The 23,383-nt window shown below is 45.1% G+C and overlaps 1 protein-coding gene across 1 annotated transcript in view; it reads right to left on the bottom strand.

The window, feature by feature from the left end:
* The window catches only part of LOC110975757 (uncharacterized), a 53,629-nt gene that overhangs the window by 1,961 nt on the left and 28,285 nt on the right, over positions 1 to 23,383 (bottom strand). The window contains exons 33-57 of the mRNA XM_022228513.2: positions 23,228 to 23,372; positions 22,622 to 22,818; positions 21,788 to 21,982; positions 21,125 to 21,266; positions 20,533 to 20,723; positions 20,165 to 20,356; positions 18,415 to 18,556; positions 17,797 to 17,984; positions 16,828 to 17,028; positions 16,056 to 16,197; positions 15,432 to 15,616; positions 14,675 to 14,878; positions 13,616 to 13,757; positions 12,020 to 12,189; positions 11,177 to 11,281; positions 10,291 to 10,404; positions 9,114 to 9,261; positions 6,770 to 6,957; positions 6,038 to 6,232; positions 5,206 to 5,350; positions 4,700 to 4,890; positions 3,918 to 4,121; positions 3,164 to 3,337; positions 2,512 to 2,665; positions 840 to 1,042 (exon numbers count right to left, since the gene is read on the bottom strand). Coding sequence (XP_022084205.2) covers positions 840 to 1,042; positions 2,512 to 2,665; positions 3,164 to 3,337; positions 3,918 to 4,121; positions 4,700 to 4,890; positions 5,206 to 5,350; positions 6,038 to 6,232; positions 6,770 to 6,957; positions 9,114 to 9,261; positions 10,291 to 10,404; positions 11,177 to 11,281; positions 12,020 to 12,189; positions 13,616 to 13,757; positions 14,675 to 14,878; positions 15,432 to 15,616; positions 16,056 to 16,197; positions 16,828 to 17,028; positions 17,797 to 17,984; positions 18,415 to 18,556; positions 20,165 to 20,356; positions 20,533 to 20,723; positions 21,125 to 21,266; positions 21,788 to 21,982; positions 22,622 to 22,818; positions 23,228 to 23,372 — 4,257 coding nt within the window. The remainder of the gene's footprint in view (positions 1 to 839; positions 1,043 to 2,511; positions 2,666 to 3,163; positions 3,338 to 3,917; positions 4,122 to 4,699; positions 4,891 to 5,205; positions 5,351 to 6,037; positions 6,233 to 6,769; positions 6,958 to 9,113; positions 9,262 to 10,290; positions 10,405 to 11,176; positions 11,282 to 12,019; positions 12,190 to 13,615; positions 13,758 to 14,674; positions 14,879 to 15,431; positions 15,617 to 16,055; positions 16,198 to 16,827; positions 17,029 to 17,796; positions 17,985 to 18,414; positions 18,557 to 20,164; positions 20,357 to 20,532; positions 20,724 to 21,124; positions 21,267 to 21,787; positions 21,983 to 22,621; positions 22,819 to 23,227; positions 23,373 to 23,383) is intronic.

Raw genomic sequence — 23,383 nt, 5'->3', positions numbered from 1 at the left:
GAGTCGTTCCCTGCACTACACGAAATCATCATTTTGACTACACTCATTCACAATGAGCAATTTCAAATTTTTAACCAAGATAAACAAGCAGAAAAATGAAGTTTCCGGGGCATAGCACAGTTAAAGAATGAGACTTTGTTGACTATACCATAATGCACTACAAAAAGGCCTCGCCATGACAAACTCTTGGTGGCGCACTGCACTGTGAATTGCCACCTGTATTTACAAAGCATGCAAATCAACCAGTATTAATAAAGCACTAAAATGTGCTTCATCATCACCCCCTCCTCAATGATCTATGACCATCTCTGCTCCCTGGGGAGCAATAAACCTTTATGCTGCCCTTTCAAGCTCCAAGCTTTGAGGGTTCTTGAGGGGCCCTCTACAACTCCTAACCTATGATCTTGCTCCTTTGCAGATGAGCTGACACCATCTCACTGCATTTCACAAAAACTCGGGCCTGCATCACTTAGTTTCACTTCAAAAGCCTGTGTTCAAACAGTGAATGGCAAGTGGCGTGACGGGGCAATGAATTTCCATCTAGAAGTTTTTCAAAGAAAGTGGGCATTGTAGCCTACAGGTGTTCTCGTTAGGTGCAATGTCACTAAACAGACAGGCACGGTACAATTCTTTCACATCGACCGTTTTTCATTCTACCTACGTGGGCGCCATCTTTACCAAAGAGTTACCAACACAAGTCTTTCTGGCTTGTTTGTACGAATACAAATGTAAACATGGGACATCACTTTTTGTTACCGCTCCTCTGTCTAAAAACTGAGCTCCAAGGGGGGGGAAGGGAAAAGTGTGTCAACCAAAGTGTTGGAAGATGCCGTACGTACCATCAGGCTGTCTCCATCAGAACAGGGGGTCTCAAACACTATGTCCAGAGTGTTGACGACGATCTCGAGGGTGGAGCCTGCAGGAATGCTGAGAAGCAGCTGCCCGTTGAAGCTGTTGGGGTACTGGCTGGGGTAATTAGGGCTGCGAATGGTGCCGCTGTCATCCAAATTCAGACTGTACGACTGGGCGGGCTCAGAAACATCTGACACATAGACGAGAAACAAAAGGACCATTGTGAGCGTAGAGGGTTGGTTAATTGAGGGGAATGTGCAGACTGGAGAGGGAAAGCCTACCACATGCATACATGAGGTGGACTACGAGTGCCGCCATCTTAGTCTGGTTCCCCACGAAGATACATGTATATGTTCATGATGAAAGGGTCACACACTGTGGCTGCCAGACTAGTTTCAGCTTGGGCTAGTTTGGCTATACGTATTCCACTCCAGACAGTTTTGAAAATGTGTACGGCACCTTTCAGCATCTGTCCAATAGGAAATGCTCCAGTCTGTTTGCACAGATATAAACTTAATTACATAACGGTCTCGGATTTGATCCAATTTCAGACCCATTTTTCCCCCCTAATTTTGAACTCGTATGGCATCCGTCTTCAATCCTCAAGGCTGGAAACGAGGGGCCTTGCCTAATCCTGACTTTGTCCCTGTCCTCAGCTTATTTGTATGCCACAGTGTAGCGTGAAATATTTCCTGCAACTTTTGGCTTCACGCCAAGCTGGAAGTTTGAATTGGCATTTTATGCTGCCGCCCTCTCCTAATCCCAAAAGGAGTCAAATCATTTTTGTACCACTGCCACTGCTTTCCCGTGGTCTATATTTAATTTGAAACCTTTGCATGCATGTTAACCACTTGCTGCAGGGAACCCCATTTCGGGCACATTAATACACGAAACCGGGGAGACTGAAACCGGGCAAAAGAGCCAGGCCTTATAACAAAAGACCGTACTTGGAACAAAAGACCAAGCTGCTGGGAATTGCAAACTTTTTTTTAGTTGTCAATAGCAGAGGAAATCCGTTCTGTTTTTGTGAGATGATACCACTGTTTGTGGCATTCAGCACGAGTGGATTACCACAGAGGACAAAAGCACTCCAGTGTGCGCTCCAGCAATCGGAGTGATACAGATACCTCTGCATGCTAATCTGGCCCCCCTTGAAAAGACACCAGAAGTGCGATGTGCCAGTTTTGGGAACAAAAGACAGTTACATAAAAACCACACAATCAGGGCTCTTTTTACAAGGCAGCAGGCCTGGCTAAAATACTCAGGCGTTAATAGATGTTGTCTTTCAAATTAGAGTAATCACCAGACAGTCATTTGTGTGGGTGTAACGTCCAGTAAATGAACCTATGATTTTTTGAAGATTTTTTGAAAATGGAAAATGTTGAAAATCTCACGGGTTTACATCATGCAACTTCAAATTCCACCCGGCAGCAAGTGACTAATTAAATTTTGCAATATCAGTTTCTCTAATAACAATGAAAGAACGCTCTTCCTAAGACTTGGAGGTTCAGTGGGTTGGATGCCAGTACACCTGATATTTCAATTCAATCTGGGATTTTGGGTCATGGTCATTTGAAGTGAACTTTTTGGGATGACCTGTTGGCGGGTAAAGAAAAAAAAACAGGGCATTTTCTATCGGGCACAGAGCAGGCTACTCACCTAGACTGTTTGTGGGGCAAGAGCCCAATGCGCAGTTCCTGGTGACATCTGGCTTGGGCTCGGTGCACATGGAATCATCCACGACAGTATCGTTGTCCACACGCCGGCACTCCACAACACGAGTCATGACACCTATGCCACAGGTGACCGGACACTGCAAAATCGATCGGTGGGGATAAAAAATAGCCAGTTGAAAAGAGCAAAAACGGTGATGAGTGATTTAGAATGGATACATATCCCTTTATAGACAACCATGCATGAAGAAGTTGCATGTCGTTTAAACAGCAAGTTCCTTTCCATCGACACCTTGCCAACAGCCCACTGTCTTTAACAGATCTTCACAAGGCCAAAACACAAAACAAAATCCCTAGATCTTCTTCCCATCAATTATCTATTCTTTGGAAATCTTAAATAGAGTTCTGAAAATTAAGTGTAAAATCTGCAAGAGTAAAGAATTCCTAGAATTCCACTACGTGTATGATATCTGTTGCTTAAAGCAAATTTCATTCAGTATTGATGCTTTTATATTACAGGTTTCCGCGTGCAACTATTTTCATTTTTTCAGCATTTGTGAACGAAAATATGGACGGCATTAATGAAGGCATTTGAAATGATGAAAAAACATCAAAGTGAGTTCCGGTTGAGTACTTACACTGTCAAAGTTCCCGGTAAAGAAATAGAATTCCGGGCAGGGGTCCGTGTTGCATTCCTCGATACCAGATGGCGGCAGTCCCGGGCAGTCGTTGAATGTCCCCTCGGTCATGTTGGGAAGCAAGCACTGGAGAGCCTCGGCTGTCCTAATACCTGTGCCACAGGTCGCCGAACACTTCACAAGGCCAAAAACACAAAACAAAATCCATGAGATGAGAAGCACCATTGTCTCAAAAGTTCCCTAAAACATGACCCCTCATCTGCTGCCGATACTTTGTCAGTTTACTGCCGACAACTTTTAATACCCCCCCGGGTTTTCAACCTAGATCCAGCAACAAACCGAGACACTATGGTTAAAATGTTTCCTGAAACCATGCACAGGAAAGACTTAACTACTTGCTGCCGGGTTCAATTAAAATGGCCGTGCACAAATACGGGCATTTTTCAAGATTTTCCATTTTCGAAATTCTTCAAAATGACGAATGACTGTCTGGTGGCTACTCTAATCTGACAGACAACATCTATTGATGCCAGAGTACTTCAGCCAGGCCTGCCGCCTTTTAAAGAGAGCCCAGATTGTGTGGTGTTATGTAAGTTTCGTTTGTTCCCAAAACTGGCACAGTGCGCTGCTGGCGTCTTTTCAGTACAGGCCAGATTAGCGTGCAGCAGTATTGTATCGCTCGTCACTGGAGCGCTTTGTCCCTAGTGGATCAGGTTAAAAATGTAACCACGCAAAAACGGATAGATTTCCTCACCTCGCTGAAATTGGACAACACGTACATTCCGGTGGGGCACTCTGTTTCAAGAATGTAGGTGAGGGAGTAACCACTTTGCAAGGTGTCCACGCTGTCCGACACGAACCGGGTCCTCACCAGACCAGACTTGGAACGCCAGCTGGTTGTAGGAAGTGTGCTGCCGCACAGTCTAACGTTCAGCTCCGGGAAAGAAGAATCTATGATCTGAAAGATGAAAGAGTTGTACAATGTAAGATTTTTACTTTTCATTTGTTGCCTAGCTTTGTAAAAGGCAGAAACAGTAAAGTTGTTTTGTAACAGGCTTTTTGTGAGAATTTGAATAAAATCTGCTGAACACCGAGTTATCCGATTGCACATAAACATAACAATTTGAATTCTCCATTCTAAAGACACTTGCTATAGACCTTTTTCACCCATGTTACTAAATGTAAACAATACCATTAAGTGTGGACCATCTTGGACACGGTGACTGCATATATTCCTACGGGCAAACTTCAACCAAGTGCAAGCGCACGTGCAAACGCTGCATGCTTGACTAATTTATCACATCACTATGCACTCATTGCCGTCATAGCACATAGGTCCAGCACAATCGCGACACTGGAAAAGGATCCATACCTCTTGATTCAGGGCAAGCTTTTGCATAGCGACCACCATCTCTGGAATGGACTGGTTCCTTTGTGCCCTTCTTATCCACTGAAAACGGTGTGCTGGTGCTTTCAGGCATATCTCTTATGTAACTGAGCAAAAGCTTGCCCCAATTTTCGGGTATACGTGCTCACCTCCAGGTAATCCTTGTCGCAGACATCGTCCGTGGTCCCGCCCTCGATGTCCATGGAAAGGAACGACAGGGTGATGCAACCGCTCAGGTTCACGATATTGTTCAAGCAGTCCGCGTCCGTCACATAGGTGGGGCGGCCGGGTGACGACAGCACAGTGACCGGGGTGTTGGCGGTGATCACGTTGTCACATTCTGCCAAAACAGGGAGACAAAATTCAAGCGAACTTCTGCCGTTTTAGAGTGCCGTCACGCTAAACACTCCTTAACAAATTTATGTGCTAAGCAGAAGTTGGGTGGGAACCAGAAGCAATACACATTACGTGATCATTTGGCTGTTGATACATTGTTGCTAAGCCATTATTTTGGTGCTTAGCAAACTTCTAGGCACCTTTTGCCGAAAACGGGTAGGCGAGAAAATTTGACTGAATTTCATTTTTGAGACTCGAGTCACAAAAAAAAAAAATCAATTCATGTTCGCCAAACTAGTATATTCTCTCAGGTTGGTACCTTTGGGGCACTCTTCCACATTGCAGGGTACTTCAGTTGGGGGTCTGGGCGCTGGGCAAGCCTCAGGAGGTAACAGCTCAAGGGTGTCTGTCCGTAAGCAGACCACCTCCCTGGTCTGGATGCCTCCACCACAGCTCACGGAACACTGCAAAAAAACACAGAAAATTCAAGTTCAGCACCTGAACTTGGGTTTTTTTGGCCAGGCCGTGCCAGGATATCATGCACCGCTTGTCGGCAACAGTAACAACCCTGGAAGTTAGTTCCCTCAAAGGCCTTTGCACTGCTGAAAAGGATGCATCAAATCTGCAGGTATTTTTCAAAAGATTAAAGTTTGTTATGGTGTAAACAGTTTAGCCACGTGTATACAAGCACAGCTGACGGGTTGAAATGTTTGCTTTACCTCGTTAGCTACACTTTGCTTTCATTGCTTCAAGCTCACAGTAAAAGCATGCCCTGCTGATAGACTGCGCTGCACTGCCTGTATGCAGTGGTAGCAATATCACTCTGTGGGTGTGCCCCATGTTGTTGAAATTATGTTTGGGTATAAAGAAATCTTACAATTACTGTTCGCGGAACTTGAAGCAGTATTTGTGGCATTGGCTGTTAGTATATCTTGCGTTTTCAGGGAAGTAGACATTTTCAGCCAACATTGATACCCTGGCCAGGCTGTTAAACACAATCATTGCATATTCAAGTTCTCAATGGTAAAAAGGATCAGACTTAATGTCATTTACTGCCAAACGTTTTGTGCGACACAGCAACACTTTGCGCTTTTCTGGAAAGAGTGACACTGCAGCAGGTATCCCCCCCAAAAAAGGCCTCCCACTCTTACCTGGCCACCTGGTCGGATGTCCCAAATGATGTTGGGGCAGGTCGCCTCCTGGACAAACAGGCTGTACCTGTCGCCAGAGTTCTCGTAATCGGCCGAAAAGAAATCCACCACAAAGCGATTGGTCAGGGCCCGGTAGATGCCGCCCGGCGAGCCACAGACGGTCTGGGTGTAGTTGGGGAATGTGCCATCGCTGAACTGTTGTCAAACCAAAGACATATCAAATGGTGTAACACAGAGCAATGACTATCAAAACAGCATCGGGTCTGGTCGCTTCATCTTCCCTTCCAGCACAGCAGCCAATTAGACAAAACTTTGCTCCACTTAATTGCAAGGAAAAACCAGCTGGTATATACGTAAAGGTGACAACTGCTCACTCTTGTCTCAAAATATCCAGGGTTGGCAACCCAACAACACTGATTGCTTGGTCAACCAACTCGACAACCAGTCTGTGGTGAATCATAGCCTCACAAGTGACTATACACTTGCGTCAGCTTTGGTACGTGGGCCCAACGCACCAAGCCAAAGTGTCAAACAAGAACATTAGGCACTGTGCCAAGGCAAAATGTATAAGTAAGGTCTGACATTGGCCATTTCCCTACCACTGTTGGTATTTTAGCTGACCAAAAGTAGTTGTCAAAAAATGTCCGAGGAAATGTGAAAGGTTTATGTTTCCAAAAACTGAATTGATGGAGTTTTCATCAGACTTTCTCTACTTTAATCAAGTTGGCTTACAGTCAGTGAGCTGTCAACGCAGTTGCCGTTCACATCCGGCTCCGAAAGCGACAGCTCCAGGGCCGAAATGACAACGCAGGAGCTCTCAAATTCCACCGTGATGCGGCAGTTGACGTCAGTGGTCCAGTTACCATCCCGTGGCGGCCCTTGGATCAAGGCTTCCCCGTCAGTGACGGTCATATCGCAAGCTGCGGGCAAAAAATTAGGAGTTGGAACTGTGCTGAGGAACAACAAAAAACTATGGATGTCTCCTAAGGGGCTTGCTTGCTCTGAAACCATGACCAGATCTCATGGGACGCACCTTTGTAAAAGAAGTACGACTGCTGGGGTATGTAGTGTGCAGATGCTCCATACGCAAAGCCGTGCGGTAGCATTAGGTGATTCCAGCATTTTTGGAATCGATTCCAATTCCGTCCAGGAATCGCGATTCCACTTGAAATTGATTCTAATTTTTACATGTGCGAATGCCATGTTGAGTATACTCGAGATTACATGCAAAATGCACTGGTAAGTTGTTTCCTAAAAACTCTTGTGTCATTAAATTATCCCCTTTTATTGCATCAGAAACATGAAAGATTTATTATCATTACAGATTTTTAAATCAGTACTTGATGGAAGTACATCATTTATGGGAAAAGATTATCAATCTACGCAGCCCGCTGGCTTTAAAGTTTTCCAGTTTATATAGAAGTGACCGCAAGTTCTAAAATGCGTATTTGAGAAGAAATATAAAGTATGTACCTTTATTTTCATGCCGCCAAAAACGTACTGAAGAAATATTTTTTCCTTAAAACCCCCCAAAAGTGACCTTATTCTGTCGATGATGAACTATGATAGTTTTCCCTATCTTCTGATCGTAAATTCCATCAAAAACTGGACTGCTCATGCGCCACACAGCACTGCTTGCGTCAGTGGCCTGTTTGTGCAATCGCTGGTGAACATGCCTAAAGATACATTCTTCCTATGTGTGTGCAGACTACCAGCTTCAACACAAGGCCTTCAGTCTTGTTCCAAGGCAGAGATGGGAAATTTTGAAAATTGCTCATTATTTTGACCTTCAATTCACTCAATAGGTTGAGTAGAATTTCTTTTCTTTATGGCAGAAATGAAGGACGAAAGTAGTCAAAGTTTTGTGTTTGGTCAGAGTGAATGACAGTATCACTGATTTTATGTCCAGGTTTGTGGGATTCAGGGAATTTTTAAATGCTTCAACAGTTACTTGCATTTGGAGTATTTCATGGTAAAGGAAGAATTAATACAGGGCAAAGGGCTGCATTGTTCAGGTTTTTTCTTTCAGTTCTGAGCAAATTTTTGGAATATGTGACGAAGAACATGTAGGCCTACTTTTCCCATCAGTTTGCTTCAAACTTGAAGATTAAAACATGGTGTTGGTCCAGCGGCAGATTTTTTTTCATCACAATGTAACACCCAAATGCTCGGCATATTAAGAAGTCACAATTGGCATGCAGCCAACAGTTTGCCATTGGCATGCTGCAGACAAATGGGTGGGAGTACTGTACGGTGCCGCTGCGATTCTGCAAATCATGTGGGCCACATCTCATCACAGACTTCAGTTTGGGGCAACGAAAATAAAGCCGCGCAGATAAGGTTCCTTGATTTGGCATAAAACCACACATTTTTTCAAAAATCTACAGATCATTTTATATAGCAGTCTTTTGGAATCGCTGGACTGTTCCAGGAATCAGATCTCAAGGTGATGGAATCGGCGGTGGCGTGGAATCACATGGAATTCCAAATTTGGAATTGATTCTACCCGATTCCAGCATGGATTTTCCCAAGCCTGCTGTGTGGCTCCAAATATCATCAAAATACAGTGAAACTGACACATATCAACAATGATAGCTCTACACTGAGCATAGCCTTCAGTCACACAAGTGTGACAATATAGCTGCAGGCATTGTATTCACAGATTTCATAACAACCCTTCAATTATATCAAAGATCTTGCGGTAAAATGTGCCAAGTGTTACCTTTCGCATCTGAATTTTTATTAGTTGGGTAATTAAGAGACTTTAAAAATGAATGTGACTGGTCGGTAAAATTGGCCATTTCGGATCTGTTCTGCGCAACCAATGCCACCAAAAAAATGAAAGCTGAATTTGGTGCAAAATTTGTTGCGGAAGCGCCAGACCCGAACAGCAGTTGTTACTGCCGAACTTTGACGAAATGTACAGTGCTTTGTTGCACAACTCGTGCAGTAAAATGGAGCACGAGAGGAGCTGCGCAACTGCGTCGGCTCTGGGCAAAATCAAGTGAAGAAATGCTACATTTCTCCCAGCCCCGATTGGCAGGGTCAGAACACAGCTGGGTTCCTTTCTACTCACAGGGGCAGGGTGGCTGGGGCCCGCAGGGCTCGGTTGTGGAAGGTTCGGGATCTGTGCAGAATGTGGGGATGACCGCTATACCGTCCACTAGGCGCCTGCACTGGACGGTACGAGTTCGAGTGCCACCATCCCCACATGTTACGCTACACTGCAAAGGTCAAAAAAGATCCACAAAAACAAGTTTAGAAGAAATCACTCTCGCGTTTAACGGTATAACTGTCTAGATTATAATAAAGACAATGCATGTTTCACCTTGATATTTTCTGAATATGTCGGGTTTCACTTTCTGTCTGTAGTTTTTTTCTCAGGGGACACCAAATCCCAATTGCGAGCTATGGGCACACAGGTTATGTACTTTTTATAAGGGGTAGGGAAAACCCTGGGAGTGAGGAAGTTCCACCAATGGGCCCAGAATGTTTACCTACTGTGTAGACTACAACTTCACAAGTTCCTCTTTCAAAAAAATTTCATTTCTTTCCAGCATGTGTTCGTGTGTTCAAATTCTATTTTCTGGTTTTACCATTATTCCAAAAAGTGAAAATGCAGAAAATTGAACTGATTGTTTTCAGATAAATGCAAGTCTAACTTTAAAAGCAATGGACTTATATGCCTAAAATGGACATTTCTCACCTGATGTTTGGAAAATTTTGGGACAAAGGACACTACCATGAAGCAAGAGCCTGATTAAGTAATGTCATTATAGACCAAAGTCAATGAGCCTTTTGAGAGTTAAATTTGAATCAAATCTGGTACCCTGAGCTTTCTAATTACACATAAACATAATTCGAATTCCCCAGTCTAAAGACACTGTTGCAACATCTCGTGATTTAGGGCAAACTTTTACTTATCGACTACCATCTCTGGAATGGACTGGTTCCTTTGTGCCCTGCTTATCCATTAAAAACTGTATTGACGGAAGACTCTCTTACGGAAGTAAACAAAAGCTTGCCCCGAATCATGAGGTATAGCAAAAGTTTCTTTAGTATGTAGAATTCAAATTACTAGGTTCAAACGAATTCAAAGAACTCAGCGCACCAGATTTTATTCAAATTGAACTCACAAAAGGCTGATTGCTTGCATTTTCTGAGCAAATACTGGCTACAAAATCTTTGCACGATGCTCTGGTGACCAACAGGCCACAAAGATAAAAAATCTGTGTGTGCATTTATCCCCTTACCTCGCCAAATTCACCAGTGACAAAGGCAAACTCCGGGCAATCCAACTGTGACAAGAATATCCTGAAACTGTTATCAGTCGTCAGGCTACTTCCGCTATTCAGTGTCAAAACCACCTGTATGACACAAATAGAGGGAGCGTTAATTACTCATCTGACCTCATTGACGAGACATAAACGAGTCCTTGCACCCAGCAAGGAGAAACTAAAACGGATGTGAACAGACAGGGATAAAAGAAAATTACAGATAAAATGTAACCCCACTACACAGGAGAAATGACGTAGCATTTGAGGCTTCAGGGCTGTTGAGGTAAAATGTTACTGAATAAACACACACAGCTCCCAGAGTATCTGAAAACCTAATTTCACGACTTTTCCAGGACTTCCCAGGACTGAAGTATGACCAGTTCTATGCCATTTAATGCAAGGTTATTTTGGGATGAACCGAAAACTGCCATGGCCATTATTACTGACTGACAAGGGATAGCCTGCGAATTTCTCGTTCTGCTATCACATCACAAGAGGCCCATCAGAAATATCCCTTGTATGATCTTGATTCCACAACTTTTTAGGATGCCCACTTTCTTCCCTATTTTCCATGACTTTTTCAAGATTTTCCAGAATGTTTTTCTGGGATTTTCCTAAATTTTCCATGACTGTAGGAACCCCACATCACAAAAATGGAGGCAGACCAAGTGTTGAACATGGCTGCCGCAAATGCCCTGTTGTGGACACAAATATCGCTCCATTGATGTACCCTGGCGTACTGAAATATGAAGTTGCAGTGGTAAACATTGTACCGTTCAAGTGACCCTTGCCAAATGGCGTTTGTGGTGTTCAGCTGCGTAGCAAAAGTTGGCATGAGGTAAAAAGGACACCAGAAACTTACGTCCTCTGTTCGCGACTCCCAGGCGTACAGTGTCTGGCCCGATGTGGCCCCAGGCCCGTCCCCGCAGAACCTCTCCGTCAAGTAACTGGCTCCTTCGTCCCGCAGCTTGAAAATGGATGGAATAAAAAGGATTTTTTGGGGGGACACCAGAAATCCACAATAAACACGCAATCACTACTGCAGCTGATTGGGACAGCTATATGCATATTTCAAGATGCAACTAGCGACTGCATGCCATCTATACCAAACACTTTGGTCCGCTCACTGGGAAAGCTGAACCGTGCATGAACCCTATTTACAATGCCCTCAGAGAATAAATTCCTATCTGCACGCCAATCATCAGCATGCTTGAACTAAAAGGGTCAAAATGCAGGAGGACCTGAACCGTGGACTGCTGGAAAGTTGAGTTGGCAGAGGCTTGGTTTCTGAGCGTGAAGTTCTGGAAACTTCTAGTAGAACCAATTGCCCAACAATTTTCTTTTTCAGGTTTCCAACATCAAACCATCCCCATCCTGTGTCATTCCTTGTCCCAGCCACGCTAAGATACAATCAATTCAAGGAATGCATATGGTGTAAACTTTTCCTTAGTTGGACTTAATCTGGCCAACTTTTCCCAATCTCAAATGTTAAAATGAGTGGCTGGTCACCTGACCCACTTTAAGGTAGAATGCCTTTCAAAGAAATTAATGTCCGCACCTTTCACCAATTTTTCACCCAATGGCATCCATTTTTACCCAGGATGCCAAACTGAAGGATATCTCAAACCAAAAAGCAATACTTCAAATGCAAATTGAAACAAATTACTGATAAAAAAAACGGACTCATCTAAGCATGACAAATTACCTCGACAAATGTGTCGCCGCACATGCCATTCTCCCCGGGGAAGTCAAACTGCAGGAAGGTGGCACGGATGCAGCGCTCGCTATCCAAGGTGTACCTGCATGTACGTTGAAGGTCCAGATCCATCGGGCTGTCCAGGGCCTGCGGGAAAGAGTCGATGGTCCTGTCGCAGGCTGCCGAAACAGGGTCAAAGGTCAAAACGGGTTTGCTTTTTAAGCCAGGACAGAAATACTACTTTAAACCCTGGACTAAGGCAGCATGGTTCTCTGCTTTTCTGTCAGATAGCATGCCTAACGACAAATGACTGGAACCAGTCCAGAGTTATCAGTTATCTCTTTGCAGTAGCTATTTCCATCAGTAGGCACAGCATGCCAACCAATCAGGATTCAAGAATAATCTTACATATTCATTGCAAGCCAGGGCGCTTAAACAAAGAGACTGGATCCAAACAAACTCATTTATGGAGAACAAATTTCTCCCCATCTAGTTTTATCATGAATGCTTAGCGAGTTAGCGATATTGTTTTGATTTCTCAAATTGTCTTCTCTTCTAAAAAGGATTCTGAAAAGATCACAATTCAAGCCAACAGAAATGTCAATTGTGCCTTTGGCAGTGGAGGGGGGGTATTTGAGATTTAGGAACACAGACAAACACAAGAAACATTGAGCAGAAAGGTTGTGACAACGACCACAATAAGATGTGAAATTTTCAGGGGTTTTAAAACCTAACCAGACACAATCAAGTCCCGTCCCAATACCTATGGATTAACCACTTCGTGCCGGGGCATTTTCCAATGTTGATAATGCTGGGCCGGCATGACTATCATTTTTTCCGTTTTCAAAATGCTTCAAAAATTCATCATTTCATTTAATGGTCGTTTATAGCCGCACGAAGTAATCTTCAGGCACTGTTCTAAGTTTATAGGTGACCTTCATTGACGCCCGAGTATTTCAGCCAGGCCTGCAGCCTTGTAAACAGAGCCCAGATTGTGCGATGTTATATAACTGTCTTTTGTTCACGAACCTGGCTTAGTGCATTGCTGACCTCTTTTCAATAGGGGCCAGATTAGCGTGCAGCGGTGCTGTGTGGCTCATCGCTGCAGTGGTGGAGCGCTTTTGTCCCCAGTGGTAATCCGCTTGCTCTCAATGCCCCAAAGCCTGGTATCAAGTTTCAAAACAAGGCTGGATTATCACCACTTTTGAGAGTGAAAAATGCCGGTAATGCCCAGCAGCCTGGTCTTTTGTTCGGAGTACGGTCTTTTGTTACAGGGCCCCGTTTCCTTTGTCCGAGTTCGGAGACCCCGGCTACGCATATAAACCATACGTCTCTGATCCCGGAGTCCCCGGCAGGAAGTGGTTAAGGCTTTTTTGTCAACGTGGAGAAGGTAGCTGAACCCAGGAATTTTGAAAAAGGTAAAAAAATCCTGAAATCCAGAAAAAATACATGACAAATCACAGCCCTAGTGGAGTTTCAAACATCTTGTGGAGTTACCAAAATCTCTTCCACATTTTACCAATGAAAACTCAAAACTTTGCACTTATTTTCCACATACTGAAACGCTGGCCCGGAAAAGCAACTGGGAAGACGGTGGCCACTTACATGGGCAGGGCTGGGTGTTGCAGAACTCGGTGCTGGCGGGCTTGCGGTCCGTGCACAGGTTCTCGTCCACCTCAATGCCGGACTGCAGGTCGACGCACGTAACCTCGCGCGTCCGCTGGCCAAAACCACACTGGCGATCGCACTGTATTTGGCACGAAATACGGCAACGTTACATTCTACACGTACCCACTCCAATTGGGACCGCGACCGGAAACGTGTGCTTCGGTCACTGGAGCTAGCTTTACTGCCACTTCAAAATGGCAGAGAGGAGAGAGCTGTATTTTTGGTTTCCTGGAACATGTGAATTATGTTTTTAAATATTTGTAGTTAAAATCAGCTAACCCAAATAGACGCTTTCCTCATGGCCTTTTGCAAACTTTTGCGTGCCAGTTCAAAATATGTCACTGGCCAAATTGCTCCAGTTTCGCAAAACATTTCTGGTAAAGATGTCGCAAAGCACGCCCCAATGTTGGATCTTGCCTCAAGGGCAAGTCATCTATTCTGTTCACAACTTGAATCTATTCCTTGTGAGCAACATGCAAGTACGAAACTCTATATGAAGCTTAAACCCCTTAAAGCCGGGATTCTTTTGACCGCGACTGCTGGGCTGCAGTATGCCCAGTATGCAAAGCCCTGTCCAGCAGCCGGCCCACATTGAAACCGCAGGTGCATGATGAATAGAATGTATGCGTGGTATGCACTAATCCTCACACTGAGCCGCAGCTGTAGCCATCTACCGGCGTTAAGGGGTTAAAAATCGCTTGGTGTATGGATGTGGAAGATAGCACGCTGTTGATCCAAAGCTGGTTTACTGGTTGGGATATTCGTAGAAATGAAGTCAACTTTGTATACCGTTTACAGTTAACAATTTGTTAACATCTAAATGTTTTACATCACAAATTGAGGCTGGGAACACAAAATAGTCTGGCGCCACTGAATGGATTACATTGAATGAGACCGATTCAGAGTATATGATCAAAAACGGCGTCCTTGTGACCCCAGGTGGCCAAAATCACATGGTCTGGTGTGCCATGCCTCGAGCTCTGAAGTTGGACTCACCTCTCCAAACTCGCCGGTCACAAAGCCAACCTGGGGACAGTCGTTGGTAAACAGGTTGTAGAGTTGGTAACCCTCGCCAAAAGTGGCTGGGTTGCCATCGGTGATGAGGGTGACGTTCAAGGTCTCACCGCGCGAGGTGATGCTGCCCGGAATCTCGCGGCCACAGATGCGGTAGGAGAATGGCCGGCTGCTCAAGTCCTCCACCTGGTCATACGTGAAGCGAGTTTGGAAATGAGAAACATGGATTTTTACAACTTGGGTGTTAAAGCCGCATGCTTTTCAGAACAGGGACCATCTTAGTTAAGACAAACCAATGACAGTTCTGCACAAGGAAATTCACAAAGTCCACGCAAGCCCAAAAAAAATCAGGACAATGGCCTATGTAATATTTCCATGACGGCAACCCCATATACTGGCACTCAAAACTGAACAATTTTCCAGCGCAGTGCGAACAGATAGACATATATTTAATGACCGATTCATTTATACAAACCTTAACCCCAACAGTCCTGAATCCTCCAATTTTAATATGATTTTGCACACACCCTGGGGAGTTAGGGTTAATCCTAATGGCAAATTTATACAAACAGCTCAAAGCCTAACAAATACCACATTCAAACATAACCTCCCACGTGACTTCATGACTGTGGCCAACGTTGTTTACGTCACTTGTGAGCATTTGCTAAAACATGATGCAAACAATTGGCAGCCCGATCATGTGGACCTGGTACATTTAACAATGCCAAGCATCTCTCACCAGGAGGTAGTCTGTGTCGCAAATGCCGCCGGCATTTGCTTCCGGCATCTCCAACTGGACAAAGAGAAGCTCAACGCAGCCCCCGGGGTTGATGAAGAGGTAGTTGCAGGAATACTCAAAGTAGGGCTGGGGGAAGTTGAGGCTGGACACGCTCTGACGGGTCTGCAGGACGGCCTGGTCACACTCTGCAAAACCACCACAAGGAGCGCCAGTCAGGGTTTGGGGTCCACTGTGCAGTTTTTCTCGATCAAGCATGTTGCATGAGATTTTTTGAGCGACGTGAAGAGAAATTTGAGGCAGCGTGGTAAAACAAGACCATTTTTGGAAGCAGGGCGGTCTTAAATGCATTGATAGAAAGCAAAGGATCTTGTTTTGTTCCTATTTGTGTTCCTGACCAGTTCAAGCCGCATGCATGTAAACATGTGGGCATTTTCTGAGCCACTTTATGTATACAGAACTTTCAGACCTGCAAAACTGCATGAAAATTGGAGCAATTATAATTTTCTGCAACCCACTAGGCGGTTACCGTAACGATAGTATAAAAAACATCTCGAGATATCTTTGGCAAAGCAGTTTAAGCTTTTGGATCTCAACAGCTACAAGCACACTGGCGTTTTTCCTTACCTGGACATTCCTCTAAGTTGCAGGGGCGCGATTCGATCGGTCTCTCATCTGCACAATTGTAATCATCCACCTCTTGAAGAGTGGCAAACCTCACACAGGTGACAATACGTGTCTGCACTCCTCCACCACAAGGTCGCGAACACTGAAGCACATAACAGAAAACACACTAGATTACGCCGGCGACTGATCAGATAGCTTTGATGACCAATATGCTTATGCCAGTTTTCTCACCGTTTTGACAAAGTGTCAGAACTGCGCCAAACCAGTCCAACGTGTGTGCCATGTACAAACAAGACAGATTACTTCTGAAAACAGAACTTATTGGGCTTTTAATTAATGGGAGGTCAAATCAACTGCCCTACTTCAAGACGGGGGCCTGACAACATTTCTACATTCAAATTGCACCATCCAAAGCAATGGACATCTCAGCACGCAGCCGGCCTTTCCTTGCGCCATATTTCAGCTCATGTATCACTACGCTACAATTTTCCTGAACAGCACACTCCTCCCCAGCATGTAGATTTTTGCTGCCATGGTTACGCACACTGCATTGCGGCGAGACTTAGATTTGTTACCTTTAGGCTAGGCTCAAAAAAATGCGAGCTGTCAAGGTTTTAAAATCAAATGAAGTTGCGTTTGAACAAGTAGCGGAAAAGTTGCTGAACGTGCCAAGAGTTTTTTGATACGAGTACTAAATGCAGCAACACCAGCATGGGGGCCTTGCGACCACAACTGAATCCGAAGTGAAAATCGAGCTGGCTGACAAACTTACCTCGCCGAACTCGGTGGCCATGTACCCAAAGTCCGGGCAGCTAACAAAGCCAACATAAGCGCGGAAGCCCTGGGAGGTGTCTTCCTCGTCCGAGTGGAAGCGTATCTGTGCGTTGCCGTAGTAGGAGTTCCACTGGATTTCATTGGGGCCGGCAGCTCCGCAGTACTGCCTGTCCAGTAAGGGCGTCCTTGTATCTGAAATCTGCATTTTGAATTTTAGAGAGCTTTTTTTGTCAAGTCAATGAAACCACACATTTTGTAGAGCACTCAAAACATGAGCAATAGAATATGGTGAAATTGCTTCTCACTTGCCTCTGAATGAATCTTGCAGGATGTATAAACATCGGCAGGAGCCCTCAACATTTTTCACACACATAAAGCCATTCTCATCAGGACACCAAATTGATAGATCTAGCCTAATTCGAAGCATGCTGTAACAGCGGTGGCAAAGCATTCACGAGCACATTCCTATGCTAGAACCGAGTGCGCATTTACCAAATCACTGCTCCCTCCTGGTCCAAGAGGCAGTAACATGCAGGAACCACCCCTCCACAGGCGTTAATTGTGCCACTGCAGCAATGGCATTTAATTCTGGTTGTTGAATTACACTGTGGGCCTCGAGCTGGATCAAGAGGGGGCGCTACTTTTTTGCCAACAGAGGCTCCTGTGGTACTGACTGCGCCACCACTGGTTCAAGAGCGACTATTAAAGAAACGCAAGCTTGGCAGCCACATTAGTACTACCAATATGAATACTCCTGACCAATGTGGCTATTTTTAACAGACGAGGGGGTGCTTCTGCTCGAGACAGATATCAACACTAAGAGTTTACTTTGCTCTTTCCAATACCAATGAAAACTCAAAAGTGGCTCTGGTAAATTGTTTTTTAGAGAGCAGATTACAGTTTGGGGGTGGATAAGATGATTCGCGTTATTCATTTGGGGGGGCAATGGGACTTGTCCATCCCTCACCTCGACAAAATCACTACACACTGCGGGGTCGCCCTCGGCTTCCTGCAAATCAAACACCACGAAGGTGATGCTGATGCAACTGGCCAGGGGAGCCTGGATGTCGTAGTTGCAGTTGATGCTGACGGGGTAACTCGCTGGGTAGTCGGGACTGGCGACGAAAGAGGGCGTGGTGATGACCTCGTCACAGACTGTGGCGACAGCAGAGGGGCGTGGCACATAGAAAGGGAAACAAAGGTGGGAGGAAGGTGGGTTAATGGGATATCACAGGACAGATGAGAGACAGAAAGAACAGAGGGAGAAAACCAAGACAATCATTAGCCTCGCTTTGATGAGATCACACAATGTGGGACTGAGCCTGTTGGGATTTTCAAAAAGGCAAGGCCATTTGAATTTGAATCGATCCAAATGCTTGCAAGATGAAAACAATTTAACCTTGCTTTGTACATCATAAGTGTCAGTTTTGTCCAGTTCGTTTCAAATCATATTTGCCATTGACGGAAAGTGGTTTTTTTTTTACTTCGCCCATGTGACCACCTCTAAAACATTGAAAAAATAACTTTCATGGGCAACAGCATGGAACAAACGAGTGATGAAACTGCAAGTATTCGAGGGGCTTACATGGACAAGATTGCTCTGCGCAGGACTTGGAGGAAGGGGGTCGGGTGCTCGTGCACATGGCCTCTTCCACTTCCAGACCCGTAGTGCGGCTTCGGCAGGAGACCTCACGTGTCTGTGTACCACCCCCGCAGGTGACATCACACTACAAACATAAAAAAAAAACAAAGTGATTACGCATTTCTAGCTAAACATCACAGCGAGTTCAATCCAAAATCATTCTATTAACAACTTGACGACATAAGTTTTTTCTGAAAGCCGACGCTGAGAATTCCAGCCTCGCTTGGCCATGAAGGCCACCTGCCAAACTGCAAATTCTCGATTTGTGGCCCTGCATGCTCTGCACACTTTGATTTACACAGTGAAAAGGTCGATTGTTCGGTGGCATGCCGCCCTACTCGCTTTCACAATCCCGTTGCCTCTTTTGAAAGTGGGGACTATTGTGAAGCCGGTGATTATGATGCAAATTCGGCCTTTTCATTTCTTGGCAATACACAAAGGCCAATCACCATATATACAAGAGCCAGGGTATGCCTTCTTTTACCGTGTTCGTTCGAGCGTGGGTCGAGAATAATGCCTGAAAAGCGGGCCGAGGATCTCAATTTTTATGGCGGCTCTTACCGTCATCCGTCGTGAAGGGGTTAATACGAGTGTGGTTGGACCATCTAATCAACCACTTGGAACCACACCCTGGGGTACGGTTGCACTGTTGGTAATCTGTATCCCATTTTATTTGTATGGAGGGAACCGCTCACATGAAGATATGTGAAGATACCATTGACCATGAAGGACAATGGGCGAGTTGATTGTGGCCAACGGCAAAATGTGAGGACAATGAGATTTTCAGAAATAGATTACATCATTTATGTTGACTGCCTGCGAGTTTTAGTAAAAAACAGGAGATTGGTAGCTGAAATATAGTTCATGCCTGGGTCCAACTTCACATTGCTGCCGAGCACACAATTTACATAGAGGCTCTGCGCATCTCACCACCATAGGCCCACAAGCAGTCAGCAGAGCAGAAGGCTCACTATATGAGGGAAAATTTGCTGAATATGAATTTCTGTATGCCCGTATGCATAACCAGACCAGGAGCCTCCGTGAAATTCTGTTAAAGGCTAGCAAAATTTTATGCTTTGGTAAGCAAGACTTTTCTACGAATTGTTATGCAGAGCCATGAAATTGGGCCCTTATTTGAATTTGTGCATGGCGGACCTTGCAATAAGACAAGTTTGCAGAAACCACCATGACAATCTCTTGTGCGAGTGTCCGATGAGTGTGGTTAATGAATTAACTGGTTCTTTGAAGAACCTCATTCACAGAAGAGACTCACACGGTGACGCTGCAAAGCTTTGTATCAATGCTTGCTTACTGTCAAAGCAGTACATAGTGCAAAATGCTCAAGCAAGTTTTAACTCTCAATGTTCCGCTTTTGAGATTGGAGGTTTCATATAGAGAAAAATTGACAGAACTCATTAATCTGAACTTAAAAATCACTGAGCTACTTGTAGTGGCATCAGTTTTTGGTACACAGAATCTTGAGCACAGAAAAACATCTATTCGAAGAAAATCAGTAATGCAGGTTTCAAGCACATGCAAATGTTCTCGAACTTGCTTCCCCGAGAGCTTAAAATTTGCCAGGTGAATATAAGTAGAGCTTGAAACTTGTCAGTTGAAATACAAGCCACAACAATCTCATTCAATCCAACTTGAGGGCTGCAAGCCGCACATCTCAAGAGGACAAAAACCTCACCTCTGAGTACTCCCCGGTGTAGAAATAAACGTCGGGGCACTCAACATAAGCCACGTAAATGTTGAATCCGGGAGCAGAGACTGCGTTGTCTGTGCGGAACTCCAGGATCGCGTTGCTGTCCGAGGATCCCCAGGTTAGGCCCGTCTGATCACCGCACAGGGGCTCAAGTGCCAACTCGCCGTTCTCATAGATCTGAGGGTAGGGGGAATTATTACAGTTGGTTTGCCATAAAAGAAATGTACAGATTTCCTTCTTGAGATAATTTAAAACAATGATCAAATCTGTTCCTGTCACAAATCATTTTCCAAGTTAAGTGGAGTTAAGTTACGGAGCAAAAACTGCAGCTATAGTTTGGTATCGACACTCACGCTGAGGGAGTCGCAGGTGCAATCGCTGCAGTCTTGGAGCTCGAAGCTCAGGAAAGTCAGGAAGAGGCAGCCTTCTGGGTTGGTGACGTTGTAAGTGCAGTCCAGTAGGCTCTCGTAACCCCGGCCTGGGGCGCTGGAAAACCCAGGGCTCGTGATCAGCTCGTTGCCGGGGAGCAAAGTCTCATCACACACTGCCAAAGAAAAATGAAAGATTCCTTTTTCTACAACTCTGACCTCACTACATGCACACTAAAAGTGATTCACAGATGTCGGTAGGAGCTGGCAAGAGTCACTCTATGAGAACAGTAGAGAGGCCTATGTCACAGCTGGGCTTAATTTCATTTGGGGAAAAAATATGCAAAAGTCAAAGGCGACTTGTGATTCATCTTGAGGGATCACAAAGTTCAGAGTTTACTCCAAGGTTCCATGGGGTAAAATCTCGGGTCATCCCTGCTTGGACAGTCTCTGGCTAAAGCAAATGTGCAGGCAACCAGTTGCAGGCACTTTGGCCAGTAGCATTTTTCAATACTGGGCAGGCTAGTGAAACCAGGCATGTGAATTCGTTTTTCCTTCCTTGATCTCCAGTACATACCAGGGCATGGCTCCGTGTTGCAAGGCATGCTGGATAAGGGAGCTGGGTTGCGGCAAAGCTCATCGGCCGCCGGCGACTGGTCATCCAGTTTGATACACGTCACATCCCGGGTCCTGACTCCGCCCCCGCAACGGACGTTACACTGCAAGTCAAAGAACAAGAGGTCCAAAAGCGTTAAAATTAGGGGACAGCTTGTTCCAAGGGTGCGCCTCGAGGAAATCCTAATTCCACTAAAATCCTAAACTTTGCAGACCACAGCACCTGCTTAATCCCTCAACTTCCACTGGGGTATCAAGCCACCAGTAAAGAGGCAATGTCCTAGTTCTGACATTCTGGAAACCCACAAAATCTATTAAAAACCTTCAAATGGGTTTCAAAGGATCTAGATGGTGCATATTTAATGCCGTACCCATATACACCAGCATCCATGATGAGTGTAGTTAAAGTCAGTTTTTCCCAGGTCATTTTAAGTAATGTTTTCCTGGCCAAGGTAAAGTTTTAAATCATTTTTCAGTTTAATAAAATCCATCTCAAGTTATGACTGACGCAGGATTGGAAGTCATTAACTGATGATTTGTTTTCATTGTAACGTGCCAATGCTTTCGGAAGTAAAAAAATCAGTACCAAGGATACAGGTGCAGCCAGGCTGCAAAAAATTCTCACCGGGCCGAAGGGTCCCACGTCGTAGTCGTACTCAATGCAATTGTCATTTACAATGTACACATTGAAGCCAGAGTTGGAGCCCTCCTCGTCTGTGACGAACCTTAGGGTGGCTTGGTTGCTGCGCGAGTACCAGGAGATAGAGCGACCAGACTCGGGGCAGATACGGATCGGTGCCTGTTCTGCCGGGCCACTGAGCTGATTGGTAAAAGATGCCAAAAAACATTTATCTACAGGTGGGATCTTGTGCTTCGTTCATGGCTTCCAACAAGAGTGCCTCGCTCAAGCTCTTCGGACAAAAGCACTCAGAGGGCATTATGCCAAGTAAACTTGGAACACGAGTCATCAACTGCACCCAAGACAAAGGCATACATTGAGGGCTCAGGACAGCAGAACTGCATCTGAAGACAAGTGGATCTAGATATTAAAGGCTCCAACTATTAAACCCTATGTGACCAAATGTACATCTGCCATTGTTGTCAGCATAGAGTCAAGCAGATGAGAAATTTTGGCTTCACATTTTTGCTTATATGCCATTGCATTCAGTATAATGCTAGTCTGAAGAAATCGGTTCTTACAAAATGGAATTTTTTTGAAACAGAAGTCTGGATTCGCCATGAATCAACTGAAGCCACCGGCAGCCATCTTACCGTGCCAAACCCAACAGCAAGCAATTTGGTTCACAATGGTGTTGCTCTGCATTGTATGATGCACGATAAAGATGGACCCTGGTGGCTTCAGTGACCTTGTGCACTGCTCGTAGGCATGGCAAGTCAGTTTTTATTTTGATATGATGTCCAACTAGGACAGGAACGGAGCAAAGACATCTGTACCTACCTCCACATAGTCTGCCGAGCACAGATCATCCTCCCCCGATCCACCAAGCTCCACCTCCAGGATGGTCAAGCGGATGCACTCCGTCACGAGTGGGGAATCGAAGTTGTATAGGCAGTTCAGGTTGGGCGTGTAGCCCTCGGGGAAGCCAGGACTGGTTACAAACATGCCCTCGTTAATGTCGATGTCCATGTCGCACGCTGTGGGGCAGGATCGAGACAACATCATTCAAGCAAGCAAATCCCAGCAGAAAGACAGAGGCAAACTGACAATGCATACTCAAAGGTGGGCCCAGGCTAACAAAATGAGATGGAAGTTGCCAGAGAAACTTTATTTGAGGGCCCCCCAAAAATATTCTTGCACAACATAAGAACTCTCAACATTTTTTTCACCCACATAGTGTCAGTAGTCAACAGGACGTCAGACTGAGCTCATGTAGGATGCTTGCCCGTAAAATCCCATCCATGCACAAATCGAATACAAGACCACTAAACAAGCCCTCGTCGTTTTTGGAATTTTTGACCTGGGCACACGATCACAGACCTTTTCCCACAACATCCACTCTATCTTGACCTATGACCCCCAAGCCCCAAACTGCTATACACTCACATGGGCATTCTACACCAGTGTCGCAGGTTTCCTCCGACGGGGGGCGCTCGCCTTGACACAAAGCGTCTTCCACGGGGACATTGTTGATCAAGTCCATGCACTGGACGTCTCTAGTTCTTACACCAGATCCGCAAGTCACCGAGCACTGCCAGAAAA

Source organism: Acanthaster planci, linkage group LG11, assembly GCF_054643075.1.
Source record: "Acanthaster planci isolate LZ-2023a linkage group LG11, COTS_SCS, whole genome shotgun sequence".
NCBI classification, from domain to species: domain Eukaryota; kingdom Metazoa; phylum Echinodermata; class Asteroidea; order Valvatida; family Acanthasteridae; genus Acanthaster; species Acanthaster planci.
Note: the sequence above shows the minus strand (reverse complement) of the source record. Positions and strands in the feature narration are given on the sequence as shown.